This window comes from Engraulis encrasicolus, chromosome 24 (genome assembly GCF_034702125.1).
Source record: "Engraulis encrasicolus isolate BLACKSEA-1 chromosome 24, IST_EnEncr_1.0, whole genome shotgun sequence".
Classification (NCBI taxonomy): Eukaryota; Metazoa; Chordata; class Actinopteri; order Clupeiformes; family Engraulidae; genus Engraulis; species Engraulis encrasicolus.
The window spans coordinates 19,780,558-19,798,527 of record NC_085880.1 but is presented as its reverse complement, the minus strand read 5'-3'; the positions used below and the strand labels follow the sequence as shown (position 1 = coordinate 19,798,527).

The 17,970-nt window shown below is 44.4% G+C and overlaps 1 protein-coding gene across 5 annotated transcripts in view; it reads left to right on the top strand.

Moving 5' to 3' along the window:
• LOC134441000 (spectrin beta chain, non-erythrocytic 1-like) overlaps positions 1-17,970 on the top strand; it is a 143,904-nt gene that overhangs the window by 94,416 nt on the left and 31,518 nt on the right. For 3 of the 5 annotated variants that reach the window (XM_063191189.1, XM_063191188.1, XM_063191185.1), the window contains 13 exons: positions 155-317; positions 3,244-3,536; positions 5,903-6,037; positions 6,681-6,881; positions 7,191-7,435; positions 10,040-10,177; positions 10,878-11,157; positions 11,693-11,830; positions 12,364-12,498; positions 13,089-13,292; positions 14,673-14,875; positions 15,274-15,364; positions 16,835-16,981. In XM_063191189.1, coding sequence (XP_063047259.1) covers positions 155-317; positions 3,244-3,536; positions 5,903-6,037; positions 6,681-6,881; positions 7,191-7,435; positions 10,040-10,177; positions 10,878-11,157; positions 11,693-11,830; positions 12,364-12,498; positions 13,089-13,292; positions 14,673-14,875; positions 15,274-15,364; positions 16,835-16,981 — 2,373 coding nt within the window. The remainder of the gene's footprint in view (positions 1-154; positions 318-3,243; positions 3,537-5,902; positions 6,038-6,680; positions 6,882-7,190; positions 7,436-10,039; positions 10,178-10,877; positions 11,158-11,692; positions 11,831-12,363; positions 12,499-13,088; positions 13,293-14,672; positions 14,876-15,273; positions 15,365-16,834; positions 16,982-17,970) is intronic. The other 2 variants (XM_063191190.1, XM_063191187.1) reach the window with 1 other exon arrangement.

The following is a 17,970-nucleotide window of genomic DNA, read 5'->3' as shown; positions in this document are numbered from 1 at the left end:
GTATAACCGTGCGTGTGTGTCTCTCCCTGTTCTCATCCGTGATGCAGCTGTTGTCTCAGGACTACGGTTAACACCTGCTGGGTGCTGCTGTTATAACCATGTGTGTGTGTGTCACATGTAACCGTGTGTGTGTGTCTCTGTCTCCTCTCCGTAGATGCAGCTGCTGTCTCAGGACTACGGTAAGCACCTGCTGGGCGTGGAGGACCTGATCCAGAAGCACGCGCTGGTGGAGGCCGACATCGCCATCCAGGCCGACCGCGTCAAGGCCGTCAACGCCAACGCCCAGAGGTTCATCACAGAGACGGAAGGTGATGCAGGTCTGTATGCATCCGTTAAGATATCTGCAGTAATACAGGAATACATTTTAATAATTAGGTTTTTTTTTATGATTTTCATGATTACGTATTTCCAACACTGTAAACATTTGTTATTATGAGTACGTACTACAGTTAGGGCCAGAAATATTTGGACAGCAACACAATTATCATCCTTTTCCACCCTATACCCCACAACAATGGATTTGAAATAAAACAAACAAGATGTGCATTAACTGTAGACTCTTAGCGTTAATGTGAGGGTGTTAAAATCCAAATCGCATTAACAGGAAGGAAATAGCAACGTTTTTTGTGTGTGGTGCCCACTTTTCAAGGGATCAAAAGTAATTGGACAGTAGGCTGCTCAGCTATTCTCCAGTCAGATGTGTGTTATTCCCTTACTACACCATCACCAAGATGTCAACAAAAGGTCCTAGAGTTCATTTAAAGTGTTTCATTTGCATTTCCATATATTTTTACGGAATCTCCATGAGATCCTAAGTCCACCTGTCACTATCAGTGATGCAAGCCATCATAAGGTTGAACAAAATCAAAAGAAACCCATTTGAGAGATGGGGAAACATTGAATGTGATCAATTCAAGAGTTCAGAATATTGGAAAAAAGACATTTCAGAGCAACACCAAATTACCTGGCAGACATGGAAAGCAAATGCTGTGAATGACAGACATTATTCTGTATGTGGTGAACAAAAACCCATCTCCCAGCAGTTGGCCAGATGTAGAACAGTGTCCAAGAGGACGGTGGATACATGTCCAAGGCAACAATCAAGAAAAAGATCAAGAACATTCCGGAACACTTCACCATAGGAAATACAGAGGGTTCACTAAAAGATGTAAATAATTGATTGGATCAGAAATAGCAATACCATATTGACTTTGCCAAACAACGTCTAAAAAACACTTTATAGGTCTTGAGCTACATCCTTTGGACAGAGGAGACAAAAATAATCGTGTACAAGAGTAATGGGAAGAAAAGAGTATAGAGAAGGAAAGGAACTGCTCATGATTCAAAGCATACCACCCAATCAGTGAACCATGGTGGTGGCAGTGTCATGGTATGGGCATGCATATCTGTCAATACGATTTTCCCCTTGTATTTATTGATGATGATGACTACCGACAAAAGCCACAGGATGAATTCTGAAGATTTTCAGGCTATATTATCATATTAAACCTAATGGTTCTGACCTCATTGGACAATGCTTCACAGTGCAGATGGACAATGACCCAAAGCTTCATGGGAAAGCCACTAAGCCATTTCTACCCCAAAAAAGTGGAATATTATGCAATGGCCCAGTCAATCACCTCACCTGAGTACCATTGAGCAAGCATTTCACTTGCTCGAGGCAAAACTGAAGGGGAAATACCCTAAGAATAAGCAGGAACTGAAGACTGTTGTAATAGAGAGCTCACTATAGCATCACCAGGGATAAAACCCAGTGTCTATTGATGTCTATGGATTGCAAATTACAGGCTGTAACTGACTGGAAAGTATTTGCAACCAAATAATTAAAAATTGAACGTTTGATGTATAAATACTAGACCAATTACTTTTGGTCCCTTAAAAATTGGGAGGCACTGATAGAAAATGTCATAATTCCCTCACAGTTCACCCGATTTGGACGCAAACACCCTCATATTAAAGCTGAAAGTCTGCTGTTAATGTACATCTCATTTGTTTCATCTCAAATCCATTGAGATGGTGTACAGCGCCAAAAAGATGAAAATTGTGCAGATGTCCAAATATTTATGGCCCTAACTGTATATGTAGGTACGTCTTCTGATTGGCTGAGCAGGTGTCCTTTATTTATTTGTGTTAATGCGGGAATACATTTTAATAATTAGGGTTTTTTAAATGATTTTCATCATTACATACTTCTGACCCTGTTATTATATGCAGTGTACTTGTATACTCATTGATACACATGCAAATGAAAAATTTCTGGTTGAATAAAGAGAAATAGAAGCGTTCTATTTTCATGTAGGATACTGAGGAGAATGAATGGAGTTCAATGGAAAGTCATGCCTATTTAGATCACCAGACTTGATCCCATATTGTTACATGCTTTGATGACACGTTATGATTTATCTTGGTTACCATATTTAAAATCTGAACCCTATTTCCCTCTCCCCTTCTCCTGTCCTGTCCTGTCCTGTCCTCTCCTCTCCTCTCCTTTCCTCTTCTCTCCTCTCTCCTCCTCTCCTCTCCTCTCCTCTCCTTTTCCTGTCATCTCCTCTCCTCTCCTCTCCTCTCCTGTCCTCTCCTCTCCCTCTCCTCTCCTATCATCCCCTCTCCTTTCCTCTCCTCTCCTCTCCTCTCTTCCCCTCCCCTCTCCTCCTGTCTCCTCTCCTCTCATCCCCTCTCATCCCCTCACCTCCTCTCCTTCCCTCTCCCCATCCTCTCCTCTCCTCGCCTCCCCTCTCCCCCTCCCTCTCCTCCTCCTCTCCTCTCCCTCTCCTCCTCCTCTCCTGTCATCCCCTCTCTCCTCTCCTCTCCTCTCCCCTCCCCATCCTCTCCTCTCCTCGCCTCCCCTCTCCCCCTCCCTCTCCTCCTCCTCTCCTCTCCCTCTCCTCCTCCTCTCCTCTCCTTTCCTTTCCTCTACTCCTCTCCTGTCATCTCCTCTCCTCTCCTCTCCTCTCCTCTCCTCTCCTCTCCTCTCCTCTCCTCTCCTCTCCTCCTGTCTCCTCTCCTCTATCATCCCCTCTCCTCTCCTCTCCTCTCCTTCCCTCACCTCTCCTCTCCTCTCCTCTCCTCTCCTCTCCTCCTCCTCTCCTCTCCTCTCCTCTCCTCCCCTCCTGTCTCCTCTCCTCTCCTCTCCTCTCCTCTCCTCTCCTCTCCTTCTCTTCTCCTCTCCTCTCCTCTCCTCTCCTCTCCTCTCCTCGTCCTCTCCTCTCCTCTCCTCCGCAGCAGGCTACAAGCCGTGCGACCCGCAGGTGATCCGCGACCGCGTGGCCCACATGGAGTACTGCTACCAGGAGCTCATCCAGCTGGCGGCCGAGCGCCGCGCGCGACTGGAGGAGTCCCGGCGCCTCTGGAAGTTCTTCTGGGAGATGGCGGAGGAGGAGGGCTGGATCCGCGAGAAGGAGCAGATCCTGTCTCTGGACGACTGCGGCAAGGACCTGACGGCCGTCATGCGGCTGCTGAGCAAGCACAAGGCCCTTGAGGACGAGATGAGCGGCCGCGCCGGAGGCCTCCAGCAGGTGAACACTACTATATGGGGTGTATGTAGAGGAGGGGAGGGTATATGTGGACACCTCCAGCAGGTGAACACTACTATATGGGGTGTATGTAGAGGAGGGGAGGGTATATGTGGACACCTCCAGCAGGTGAACCTACTGTATGGGGTGTATGTAGAGGAGGGGAGGGTATATGTGGGCGTAGACATATACGTATGGGCTATATGTAGAGGTGGGGAGGGTATATGTATAGTAGATGTGGATGTGGATGTGGATATATACGTATGGGGTATACAGTGAGTCCAATATGTATTTGATCCCTTTCTGATTTTGCCGGTTTGCCCACTAATGAAGACATGATCAGTCTATATATTTATGATAATATGTATTCAAACATGGAGAGACAGAATATCAAAAATACATTCCAGAAAATAACTTAAATACAAATAAATTAAAATATATTATTTTAATTTAGGCAAATAAGTATTTGACCCCTCTAGCTAAAGAAGATAAAGTGCTTTGTGGCAAAGCCCTAGTTGTCTAGCACTGAGGTCAGATGCTTCTTTTAGTTGATGACAATGTTTGTGCATATAGTAGAAAACATTTTTGCCCATTTTTCTTTGCACATTATCTCTAAAACATTAATAGTTTGTGGCTGTAGCTTGGCAAATGGGAGGTTCAGTTCTCTCCATAGAATTACTATAGGGTTAATATTTGGAGACTGTCTAGGCCACTTCACGACTTTAATATGCTTCTTATTGAGCCACTCCTTCGTTGCTTTGACTGTATGTTGTGTATTATTGTCATGTTGGGAGATCCAAAAATGGCCCACCCTTCAGTGTAGTGGTGGAGGGAAGGACGTTTGCACTCAGGATTGCACATTACATGTCTCCCTCCATCCATTCGTTGATGATGTGAAGTTGTCCTGTGCCTTGGCCACACACACACCCTCAAACCATAATGATACCACTTTCATGCATGATGGTGAGGAGGGTGTTCTTGGGATCATAGCCAGTAGTACTCTTTCTCAAAACACATTGAATTGTGATAATGCCAAACATCTTGATTTTGGTTTTATCTGACTACAGCACCTCCTTATCATATCCTAAATCAGTCTGATGTCCGTTGGCAAACCTCAAGTGGGACTGCACAGGTTCCTTCTGAAGTAAAGGTACCATGTGTGCACTACAGGAATTTAAACCTCTTTGGCATTAAGTGCTACCAGTAGTTTTCTCAGTGATTTTGGTCAGTAGCTTTGATATCATTGCCTAGTTCATACCGTATAGCTCTAGGGTGATTTCTTTCTGTTCTCATGATTATCAAATCCCTACAAAAGGTCAAATCTTGTATAGAACCCCAGACAGGCTGATGGATAGTCATTTTGTATTCCTCACATTTTGGAAGAAATGCATCAACAGCTGGGTCATTAATACCCAGTCTCTTTCTTTTGGCTTTGCAGCCCATTTAATCTTTGTTCAGGTCTAAAATCGTGTCCCTGATATCATTTGACCACTCTTTGGTCTTTCCCATGCTGGTGAGGTTGGAGTGTGACTGATTCACTCATACTATGGACTGATTCTGCTGATTCAATGTGTCTTTTATGCATGTTAGTATGTACAGGTGTCTTTAATTCAGATGACAAGTTGATCGGAAGTGCCCATCTGGTCTGTGGGCCCGGAACTGTAATCAGTTGGCAGGGGATCAAATACTTATTTTGCTCGATGAAATGGAAATAAATTAATATATATTCTCTTCAGTTAATTTCTGGATTTTCTTTTTGATATTCTGTCTCTCCATATTAGAATACATATTATCATAACATTTATTGACGGATCATGTCTTTGTTAGTAGGCAAACCAACGAAATCAGCAAGGGATCACATACATATTGGACTCACTGTATGTAGAGGCAGGGAGGGTATATGTATAGTATGTATATGTGGATGTGGATGTGGATATATACGTATGGGGTGTATGTAGAGGCGGGGAGGGTATATGTATACGGTATGTGGATATGTGTATAATATGTAAATGGTGTCTTAAGTATATAAGATCTGACTAATGCGGATGAAATTGACTTGTCTGATGTGAAAACAGATATCTTCATGGGACAATAAAGACTCTATTGTCCCATAGGGATATTAGATTAGATGAAAGACTCTTATTTAATCAAATATCCCTATGTGACAATAAAGACTCTAATCTGATATCCCTATGGCTCAATAAAGACTCTCATCTAATATCCCTATGGCTCAATAAAGACTCTCATCTAATATCCCTATGGCTCAATAAAGACTCTCATCAAATATCCCTATGGCTCAATAAAGACTCTCATCTAATATCCCTATGGCTCAATAAAGACTCTAATTTATTCATCAATCTGATCCGCAGACGGTGAAGCAGGGCCAGGACCTGTTGGACGCTCACCACTTCGGCTCGGATAAGATCCGTGAGCGCATGGCCGACGTGCAGGAGCAGTGGGCCGCGCTGGAGAGACTGGCCGCCTCCAGGAAGAACCAGCTGCAGGTCACATTTGCCATTCTTTTTCTTTTATGTAGTTTTTTTTACTTTATTTCTATTTTTCAACAAATAACGAAGTAAAAAAACATACAGAACATACAGTCTGTACGGCAACAGTTGGCAAATAATGTCCAATATGCTTAGTGAGTCAAAGTCTGCAATGTAAATACCCGTAATCCACTTTGTCCATTTTTCTATCCATTTGCCATTTTCATTCAATTATTAATGGATCTTTTCTCTCTTGGTGAAATTAACAGATATCTGAGCAAAATTTGAAAGCTAAATATGAGATGCTGTACAAGTTACAAGTAGTCTTTTTTGTCAGAAATGATGCGTTAGGTAATTCCATTCATGGGGGAAAATGGTGCTCTATAATTTTCTAATTTCTAGTTTTAATGTATTCTAATTTACCATTTTTTCCATTTAATTTTAGTCTTTTAGTTTGACATTGTACTGGCCAGTCCTCACTATGTTTGAATGTGCCATATACACGTAAATTAAACTTCCTTCCCTAATTCCTTCCTTTCTTCCTTCCTTCCTTCCTTCTTTCCTTCCTTCCTTCCTTCCTTCCTTCCTTCCTTCCTTCCTTCCTTCCTTCCTTCCTTCCTTCCCTCCTTCCTTCCTTTCTTCCATCCTTCCCTCCCTCCAGGAGGCACTGGGAATGCACCAGTTCCAGGCGGATGCGGACGACATGGATGCCTGGATGCTGGACGTGCTGCGCATCGTGTCCAGCTCGGACGTGGGCCACGACGAGTTCTCCACGCAGGCGCTGGTCAAGAAGCACAAGGACGTCACCGAGGAGATCAACAGCTACCGGCCCGTACTGGACGCCCTGCATGACCAGAGCAAGGTGCTTATAATTATAATAGTAATAATAATAATATTTACGTTTTCATATACTCCTTATAACACACGATTACAAGGGCAGTGGCATTACTATTCGGGTAGCAGTTGCTAATGCTAAATCGTTCAGAAAGGGCCGTGGGTAAACTAACTGGAACTAGCAGACTGGAAAGGCAATGGGAGCAAAACGTTTGTGTGTGGTAATAGGGGTGATCTCTCAGACACAACACTTTATTGGTTTTTGCCTTGTTTGACATGTTTCGACGAGTATTAATACTTTTTATTCATAATAATATTATTGGGTGTATGTGATAAGGTCCTGCCACCGCAGCATGCCGAGTCCGAGGAGGTGAAGGGTCGCCTGGCGGGCATCGAGGAGCGGTATGCTGAGGTGGCGGAGCTCGCTCGACTGAGGAAGCAGGCCCTGCAGGACGCCCTGTCCTTCTACAAGATGCTCAGCGAGGTGGACGCCTGCCAGCTGTGGATCGACGAGAAGGAGCTGTGGCTCAACAGCATGCAGATACCAGAGAAGCTGGAGGACCTGGAGGTCATACAGCACAGGTGAGCAGTGAGCACATACACACACACAATAATACTGCTATTATACCACATGGAGGTCATACAACACAGGTGAGCATGCATGATACTTCTACTATTACCTGGCGGTCATAATACACAGATGAGCACACACACTCACATGATAGTAATACTACTATTATACTACATGGAGGTCATACAACACAGGTCAGCACACATCATGATAATAATACTACTATTACTACTACCTGGAGGTCATGGAACACAGGTGAACACACACAACAGGTAATAATACTACCTGAAGGCCATACAGCATAGGTGAGCACACACACTATGATATTACTACTGCTAATACACTACATGGAGGTCATAATACACAGGTGAGCACACATCATGATAATACTTCTTCTACCTGGAGGCTATACAGCACAGGTGAACACACACCATGAAACCAGAGATTCTTTAATAGAGATATGCCAACATAATAGGTTTCTATGGGCACCTAACGCGACCAGGTTCCGGTCTGCCTAAAGGGGCGTGTCATAATGCTCCTACAATGAATAGAACAGTCCTTAGGTCTGCCTAGGTCTGCCTAAAGGGGGCCATAATAGAACCAGGAAACAATGGGCCAATGGAACCTCTCTCTCTCTACTCTCTCTGATGATAGTACTACCACTATTACTGTTGCTACTACCTGGAGGTCATGCAGTACAAGTTAATAGATGATAATACTACTACTACTACAAGTATAGTATTTCTACTACTACTACCTGGGGGTCATAGAGCAGAGGCGAGTAGACACCATGATGAATATACTACTACTACTTAAAGCAATAATAATAGCAATAACATCATTTTAAATTAAGTTTATTTAAAACACCTTTCATGGTAACCAAGGATGCAGCTAGGCAAGGCCTTTTGCCAATATGATGCTAGCGGCTCATTGGGAAACAACAGGTTAAAGGTGTAGCTATATAAATCGGGTTCTGAACATTAAACATGAAATGCTTCTTCCAAGCAGAAAGGTAAGGCGTTGTCACACCTGCAGACTCAGAAAACCATCAAATCAAAAATATGAGCCGTCGGACGGTTTTCTTCTATTACATTACATTGAGCAGACATATTTTTCTGCAGTGAATTTCAAAAGAGGATGTTATCAGCAACATGCAATGTGTGGAAAAAAAAACAGGGTACATGGGCATAGTCTAGTGCAGATGAGTTTTTGTTTTGAAGGGAAAATTCTGACACCTATGCCACCCCAGATTAGTTAACTGGACCCAAACGACCTATCTTCTATACAGAGATGCAGTGTCCCACACTATTAAGTCTGAGCAGACACATTTTATCTGAGGGTGAGAGTAAGGCTTTTATCCAAATGGATTCTTCCGTTTTTATAGTATCGTTATGCAAGCACCATTACCATTATTGTCATTGCTTGGTGTGATAAGAGACTCATCTGAATAGATTGTGTCATTTGTCGCCTCACCATTTTCATTTCATTATTATTGGAGCTCTGGCCTAGCTAAGGTTCACGGATATCTGAGCACAAATGAAAGCTAAATATGAGGTACATGAAGAAGCAGGGGTTTTTTTTTAGAAATGATGGGTGAGGTAATTCCATTGGTGGGAAAAATGTTGCTCTGTAATTTACTATTCGAACACTGGACCTGAGGCTATGATACATTTTACGAGTTAGTTAATTTGAAGAAACAGCTCCTCTCCCCTCCTCTCCTCTCCCCTCCTGTCCTCTCCTCTCCTCTCCTCTCCCCTTCTCTCCTCTCCTCTCCCCTCCTCTCCTCTCCTCTCCTCTCCTCTCCGTTCCTCTCCCTCTCCTCTCCTCTCCTCTCCTCTTCTCTCCTTTTCTCCTCTCCTCTCTGCTCTCCTCTCCCCTCCTCTCCTCTCCCCTCCTGTCCTCTCCTCTCCTCTCCTCTCCCCTTCTCTCCTCTCCTTTTTTCTTTTCTTTTCTCCTCTCTTCTCTCCTCTCCTCTCCTCTCTCCTCCTCCTCACCTCTCCTCTCCTCTCCTCTTCTCCTCTCCTCTACCCTCCTTTCCTCTCCTCTCCTCTCCTCTGTGGTGATGTTTTAGCTGCTGCTTGTAAACCACAGTGGTCAGCATCCTGTGTAGTGTAGTGCAGCTGCCTGTTCATCTGTGCAGCACTGTACTGTAGCTTTTTGGGCTCTCATGGGGATTGCTCCTTTCTCATGCGCTGTTCACGCGCAGCGCAGTGCGGCACACACAGGCCTGGCTGCAACTCTTAAAGCCTGCCAGCTGGCCCTCCCTGCTACTGTATTGTATGTTTAGTTTTCCCACTTACTTTTATTTGCCCGCCAGTCAAAACCAATGAGATGCATTTTTTTATCTTGACTGTGTTTGTGTGTCTGTTTGTCTGTGTGTATGTGTGTTTGTGTGTCTGTTTGTCTGTGTGTATGTGTGTCTGTTTGTCTGTTTGTCTGTTTGTCTGTGTGTATGTGTGTCTGTTTGTCTGTGTGCCTGTGTGTGTGTCTGTTTGTCTGTGTGTGTGTGTGTGTGTGTCTGTCTGTCTGTCTGTCTGTCTGTCTGTCTGTCGGTCTGTCTGTCTGTCTGTCTGTGTGCGTGCGTGCGTCTATGTACCTGTGTGTCTGTGCGGCAGGTTCGAGAGCTTTGAGCCGGAGATGAATGCCCAGGCGTCTCGCGTGGCCGTAGTTAACCAGATCGCCAGGCAGCTGATCCACAGCGGCCACCCCAGCGAGAAGGAGATCAAAGCCCAGCAGGACAAGCTCAACACCAGGTAATCCCCTTATTCTAGCCCCCTCACTGGGGCCAGCGGTGATGGTGATATGCCCTGTGGTGGTGAATGCCATTGTACACTGTAGAAATGAATTCCATTGGACATGGGACATAGTAGGAATAAATGCAATAGGATACCAATAATGGTAAATCGTGAATGGAATGCATTTATATAGCACTATTCCATTGCTTCAAGCAAGCGCTTAAAATGTATGCCTCACATTCACCCATTCACACACATACCAGTGCCACCAGGTGCAATTTGGGGTTAAGTATCTTGCTCAAGGACACATTGATGGGGGTCAGGCAGAGAGGGGCTTGAACCTGCAACCTTCTGATTGCAGAACAGGCTTCCAACTGAGCCACCACCGCCCTACCTGTGTCTGGCAGGACGAACTAATGTCATTAGACAACAGTAAAAATGAATGTCATTGGATATGGTAGCAATTGATGTCATTTATCAGTAGAATGAGAACATGATGTCATTTGGCATAGAACTGAATGTCACTGGGCACAGTAGAATGTTTTACTTGTAATACCATGTTTGAAGTGCTAACTGAGGATATGCCTATTTATGTGACTTTTATGTTAAGGATTTTGAAAAATCAAACACAATAATAAAAAAAGAAAATTGCCATAGGGCATAGAAATGAATGTCATTGGGCTCAGTACAAATTGATTCCTTGGTTTGCCTCCAAAAGGTGGAGCCAGTTCCGCGACCTGGCGGAGCAGAAGAAGGACGGCCTCAACTCGGCGCTGGGCATCCAGAACTACCACCTGGAGTGCAACGAGACCAAGTCCTGGATCCGCGAGAAGACCAAGGTCATCGAGTCCACGCAGGAGCTGGGCAACGACTTGGCGGGGGTGATGGCCCTGCAGCGTAAGCTGACCGGCATGGAGCGGGACCTGGCGGCCATCGAGGACAAGCTGGGAGACCTGGGCAAGGAGGCGGACCGACTGGCGGAGGAACACCCCGACCAGGTGGAGTAAACATTTGACTAATTTGATGACTAACTGTATTGCATTGTAATGTATGAGTACAGTAGCTAAATCATGCAGGCATGACCATGATTGACTAAGGATGTGATGTCTGTGTGTCCGACTGGGCAAAGCATTATATGCCTGCTACATTATATTTGCTGTGTATTTGTCTCCAAGCAGCATGATTTTGATGAAGGTCAACCTTTTCTATGTCAAGAGTGAACATGTGCTCTCTGTGTGAACATGTGTTTGAGTTTGCAGTCATGCTGGTCAGGGAGGCTCCATGTTCCACACTTGACATTTTAACAAGTGGAGATGACTAGCTAAAACATATTAATGACGTGATTTGTGTGTGTGTGTGTGTGTGTGTGTGTGTGTGTGTGTGTGTGTGTGTGTGTGTGTGTGTGTGTGTGTGTGTGTGTGTGTGTGTGTGTGTGTGTGTGTATGTGTCCGAGCAGGCTCTGGGCATCAAGGGCCATTTTAACAAGTGACATGTTGACATGATGTGTGTTTGTGTGTGTGTGTGTCTGGGCAGGCTCCGGGCATCAAGGGCCACCTTGGGGAGATCAAGGAGGTGTGGGAGGAGATGAAGGACACGCTGAAGAACCGCGAGGAGTCGCTCGGGGAGGCCTCCAAACTGCAGGGCTTCCTTAGGGACCTCGACGACTTCCAGGTGCAATATCTGTCGTCTTTCTTTTCTTTCTGTATTTCTTTCTTTCTACTTTTCTTTCTGTATTTCTTTCTTTCTTTCTCTCTTTCTCTCTTTCTTTCTTTCTTTCTTTCTTTCTGTATTTCTTTCTTTCTACTTTTCTTTCTGCACTTCTTTCTGTATTTCTTTATTTCTTTCTTTCTGTATTTATTTCTGTATTTCTTTCTTTCTTTCTTTCTTTCTGTATTTCTTTTTGTACATCTGTTGTACCTTTTTTTTACTGTCTTGTGATAAGGGCTCTAAATTAACTTTTTTTCATCACCAGCCAAAATCTGTAGTAGATGGTAATTTCACCAGCTAAACGCACACTCCCTTATGGGTCAAAGTGCCTATAATTAAGTATTCTTTTCGACCAACTAAACAGCATTTTTTTAACCAACATTTGGCTGGTTTGTGGGTGTTAATTTAAAGCCCTGTGTGTTGCGATGTTTTTTATTGTGATCTGGCTCCCCCTGGGTCTGGAATAAAGAATTGAACTGAATTGAAATGACTTCTAGGCCTGGCTGTCGCGCACGCAGACGGCCATCGCGTCTGAGGACCTTCCTAACACGCTGGCCGAGGCCGAGAAGCTGCTGGCACAGCATGAGACCATCAAGAACGAGATCCGAAACTATGAGGAAGACTACCAAAAGGTAAAATGGTCATTTTAAAACGTTAATCTAATGGGTTAGTGTTTGTGTAAAGGTTAGGGCTAGATATGTACATTATGTCCACTTTAGTAGATAAGCTCCTGTCTGATCACAGTGGACACTTCCTCTTTAGTAATGTTACTTATTACAGTTATGTTCATGTTAGGACATTGTAGGAACACAAAACCCACAGTACTACCTTGCGTTGCTACATGTTCTGTTTTGTACTTACATTTTCTTTCTGTAGTTCTACTATCTATACGATCTATACCGGTAGATAGCCTTTACAGTCCCTTGACAGACTCATTCATTTTCATTCATTTTCACAACCAATCAAACATTGAACAACACAAACCCCCAACATACCATCTGATGAGCACAAACACTGAACTGTGCACGTGAAGAAATTGACAACAAAGCGGACATTCGACTTTGACTGTGACTTTGATTTTGACCTTGAAGATGGTGCCCTTTGGCTGATTTGAACTTTACTGATTTTTTATTGTTTTAGTTAGACGGTGAACAACACTTTCGTCAGTTTTGCACTGTATTGAAATTTTATGAATAAAATGTACTTTCTTACTTACTTGAAGATGCGGGACATGGGTGAGATGGTGACCCAGGGCCAGACGGACGCCCAGTACATGTTCCTCAGGCAGAGGCTGCAGGCGCTGGACACCGGCTGGAACGAGCTCCACAAGATGTGGGAGAACCGTCAGAACCTGCTGACCCAGTCGCACGCCTACCAGAGCTTCCTCCGCGACACCAAGCAGGCCGAGGCCTTCCTCAACAACCAGGTGAGGGGCTGAGACTTATTGATTAGCGAGATGTATTGATATATTGAGAGATATGTTGAGATATACTGTATATACTGAGATATATTGATGGGCAGTGATGGGCAAAATGTATTCATTAGTTAAAATCCAGTGCCAAGTATTCCAAATTACTTTTTTTCCCCACATGTTAGGCAGTAGAAGGCCAGTCCCACCGCTTCCTAGATCTTCCTCCATGACACCAAGTTCACTGGTTACCGGCCAGCAACTAGTTTCCATCAGGATTAATGAAGAATTTATTCATTTAGTATTTATCTTATTACTACCCAACCTCTGCCAATTTTTCAAGCAAATGTTACTCTGAACTGAAAGATCGTGTCTGATATCAGGCATTGGACAATTGCTTACATTCAGCATTGCTATTAGGCAGTCCTGGTTACTGGGTGAGTTGTGTGATTTGTAATCAATGAAATGCATTATCGTTTCTCAAGTAAATTAAATTTTAATGAAAAGATCACACTTTTATTTGCAAAATTCATAGACAGAACAAAATAAAATCTCATTATTAAATGAAGTGGAAAGAACTGCTTCTTTCAACATAGTATGGATTGGCTTTTCCTCTTGAAGACACACTACTGTACAATGCTGTGTGTAGAGCGATAGATTTCCTGACCTCAATAGGGAGTCTTAAAGGGGTTGATGCTACCAAAAGTAGACAAGGCATGGACTGCTGCATTCACTGCTCTGCAGATTGACAACTGGCTACTGTGACGGCTGAATTTAAAAGTGATTTAAAAATATTGCTAAAACAAGTAGCATGACTTAGATCCTCAGTGGACTAAGACGAGAGAGTTGTTTATTTTAGCAAGGGGAGCATATTCCTCTGTCCATATCACCAACACAAGGCTACGCACTCTGTCATTGTCAGCTGTGGATTTTGGTTTGACTTCATGGCTCAGTGGCTCCCTGACTGACTCCCCCGCTCCCCTCCTCCTTCTCCTCCCTCATCTCTACTCATTCTACATTCTACTCCTTCCTCTCCCTTCTGTTTCTCTCCAACTCTCTCCATCACTCTATCTGATTCTCTGTTACTCTCTCTCTCTCTCTCTCTCTCTCTCTCTCTCTATTTCTTTCCACCCCCTTTCTCTCCCTATATATCTCTCTCTGCCCCTCTTCTCTCTCTCTCTCTCTCTCTCTCTCTCTCTCTCTTTCTCTCTCTCTCTCTCTCTCTCTCTCTCTCTCTCTCTCTCTCTCTCTCTCTCTCTCTCTCTCTCTCTGCAATCCCCTCTCTCTACCCCCTTCTCTCCCTTCCTCCCTCCCTCACTCTCTCTCTCTCGCTCTCTCCCTCTGTAACTTCCTCTCTCTACCCTTCCCCCCCCCACTCTCTCTCCTTTCCTCTGTCAGGAGTATGTGCTGGCCCACACGGAGATGCCGGCTACGCTGGAGGCTGCGGAGGCGGCCATCAAGAAGCAGGAGGACTTCATGACCACCATGGACGCCAACGAGGAGAAGATCAACGCCGTGGTGGAGACCGGACGCCGCCTGGTGAGCGACGGCAACGCCAGCGCCGACCGCATTCAGGAGAAGGTGGACTCCATCGACGACAGGTACAGTATGCTGTACTTCATTCCATATCCATCGACTAGATATTCACTATACTTTATTTACCCGCCACACCTCTCCATTGGCCAGAGGTGCGTGTGATTCATTATTTCATATCCATCGACGAGAGGCCTTTACTTAATTATTTTGATATCCATCGACGAGAGGCCTTTACTTAATTATTTTGATATCCGTCGACGAGAGGCCTTTACTTAATTATTTTTATATCCATCGACTAGAGGCCTTTACTTTATTATTTTTATATCCATCGACGAGAGCTACAGGCCTTTTCTTTATTATGTTGATATCCATTGATGAGACGTACATTAGGCCTATACTTCATTGTTCCATTTAGGTAAATGTGTAATTATTAATGAACTTACTCCTGTGCGTGTGTTTGTAGGCACAAGAAGAACCGTGAGGTAGCCAGTGGTCTCCTGATGAAGCTGAAGGACAACAGAGACCTGCAGAGGTTCCTCCAGGACTGCCAGGAGGTAAAAGAACCCCCCACCCCTTCTCTGTCTGTCTGTCTGTCTGTCTGTCTATCTATCTATCGACTGCCAGGAGGTAGAGCAGCATTTATCTATCTATCTATCTATCTATCTATCTATCTATCTATCTATCTATCTATCTATCTATCTATCTATCTATCTATCTATCTATCTATCTATCTATCTATCTATCTGTCTATCTATCTGTCGTTCTATCTATCGTTCTATCGATCGATCGATCGATCTATCTATCGATCTATCTATCGATCTATCTATCGATCTATCTATCTATACATTCCCCCTGTCTCTCTCTCTCTCTCTCTCTCTCTCTCTCTCTCTCTCTCTCTCTCTCTCTCTCTCTCTCTCGTAGTAGTAGTAGTAGTTCATCTTCCCCTCTGTCTGGCTCCTATCAATGTATCTATTTGTCTCTATGTCTGTGTGACGCTATTTATCTCTGCCTCAAATGCCCACGCAAGGGGACAGACATGCACATGCTCAGGCACACACACACACACACACACACACACACAGACACAGACACAGACACAGACACACACAGACACACAGACACAGACACACAGACACAGACACACAGACACACAGACACACAGACACAGACACAGACACACAGACACAGACACAGACACACAGACACAGACACAGACACAGACACACAGACACAGACACACAGACACAGACACAGACACAGACACACAGAGACACACACACACACACATCTACATCTACAGACACAGACACAGACACAGACACAGACACACACAGAGACAGACACAGACACAGACAAACAGACACAGACACAGACACAGACAGACACAGACAGACACAGACAGACAGACACAGACAGACACAGACACACACACACAGACAGACACAGACACACACACACACACAGACAGACACAGACACACACACACAGAGACAGACACACACACACACACACAGAGACAGACACACACACACAGAGACAGACACACACACACAGAGACAGACACACACACACAGAGACAGACACACACACACAGACACAGAGACAGACACACACACAGAGACAGACACACACACACACAGACAGACACACACACAGACAGACAGACACACACACACAGACAGACACACACACACACAGACACACACACACACACACGCACACACAGTCATGAGCCTTGTGGACACACACACACACACACACACACACACACACACACACACACACACACACACGCACACACAGACATGAGCCCTGTGGATTGTGATATGATATTGCAGTTGTCAGAGGGTAGTATGTGGAAAAGTCTTTGTATGTCTGTATGAATCTGCTTGTCATTACCTAATTGCTGCACTCCTGCTCTGTGTGTGTGTGCTTGTGTGCTTGTGTGCGTGCGTGTGTGTGTGTGTGTGTGTGTGTGCGTGCGTGTGGCGTGTGTGCGTGTGTGTGTGCGTGTGTGTTTTCAGCTAAACTTGTGGATCAGTGAGAAGATGCTGACGGCTCAGGACATGACGTATGACGAGGCGCGTAACCTGCACAGCAAGTGGCTGAAGCACCAGGCCTTCATGGCCGAACTGCAGTCCAACAAGGAGTGGCTGGACAAGATAGAGAAGGTATGTACACCACTACACTACACTACACTACACTACACTGTCACCATCACAGGGGGCGCTGTAGCACATCACATTAAACTCCCTTAAATATACCAACAAGGAGTGGCTGGACAAGATAGAGAAGGGTACGCGAGCACACTGCAGGGGGTACTTGGAAAAATGACATTTTAACAAATAAATGGAGCTTAGTTACATTGGAATTGAGAAAGCGATATAGAACTTGACTTAAGGGGTACTCATAGCACAACGAAAAGGCTTAGGGGTACACAAGACAAAAAATGTTGGGAAATACTGCCGTACACCACCACACACACTACACTGTCACCATCACCTCTTACTTAAATGGCAGGATGCCCTGTCGCACAGTGCGTTCAATTCCAACAAGGAGTGGATAAATACCAAGGAGTGGATAAACTAGATCGAGAAGGTCTATACACCACCACACACACTACAGCAGGGATGGGTAGCAGGAGGCCTGGGGGCCACATTTAGTCCACCTCCTTACTCAGTGTGACCCATAGAACATAGTATTTTTTTTAAAAAAGATCCGTTTTTTTAACATCTAATGAATGAATCAGTAATTTAAACATTCTGGTATAAAAACAGAAAAAAATATTAATTCTCATTTTGTAGCTTCTCTCAGGTGCATGGCACGGCCCTGGTGGCGGAGAAGCCTTAGATGGAGCATTATGAGCATTTTCACATCTCTCTTTACAGTGGTTCCTCTTCTCCAGGATGGCAGGGCCTTGTTTAATATATTAACCCCTTAATATATTAACCCCTGTCATACATTTACCAGAATGGCAATGACCAAGTCGTAATGTATTACTAAAGGCCCTGTGCACTGTTTGTACTATGGTAGTTACATTTTTTCAGTGACGGTTACAACGTCACAGTTGCAGGACAGGCAGGGGCTACTAGTAATATATAATAATATGATCTCATAATATGTTCTTCTTCAGGATGGCAGGGCCCTGGTTAATAACACA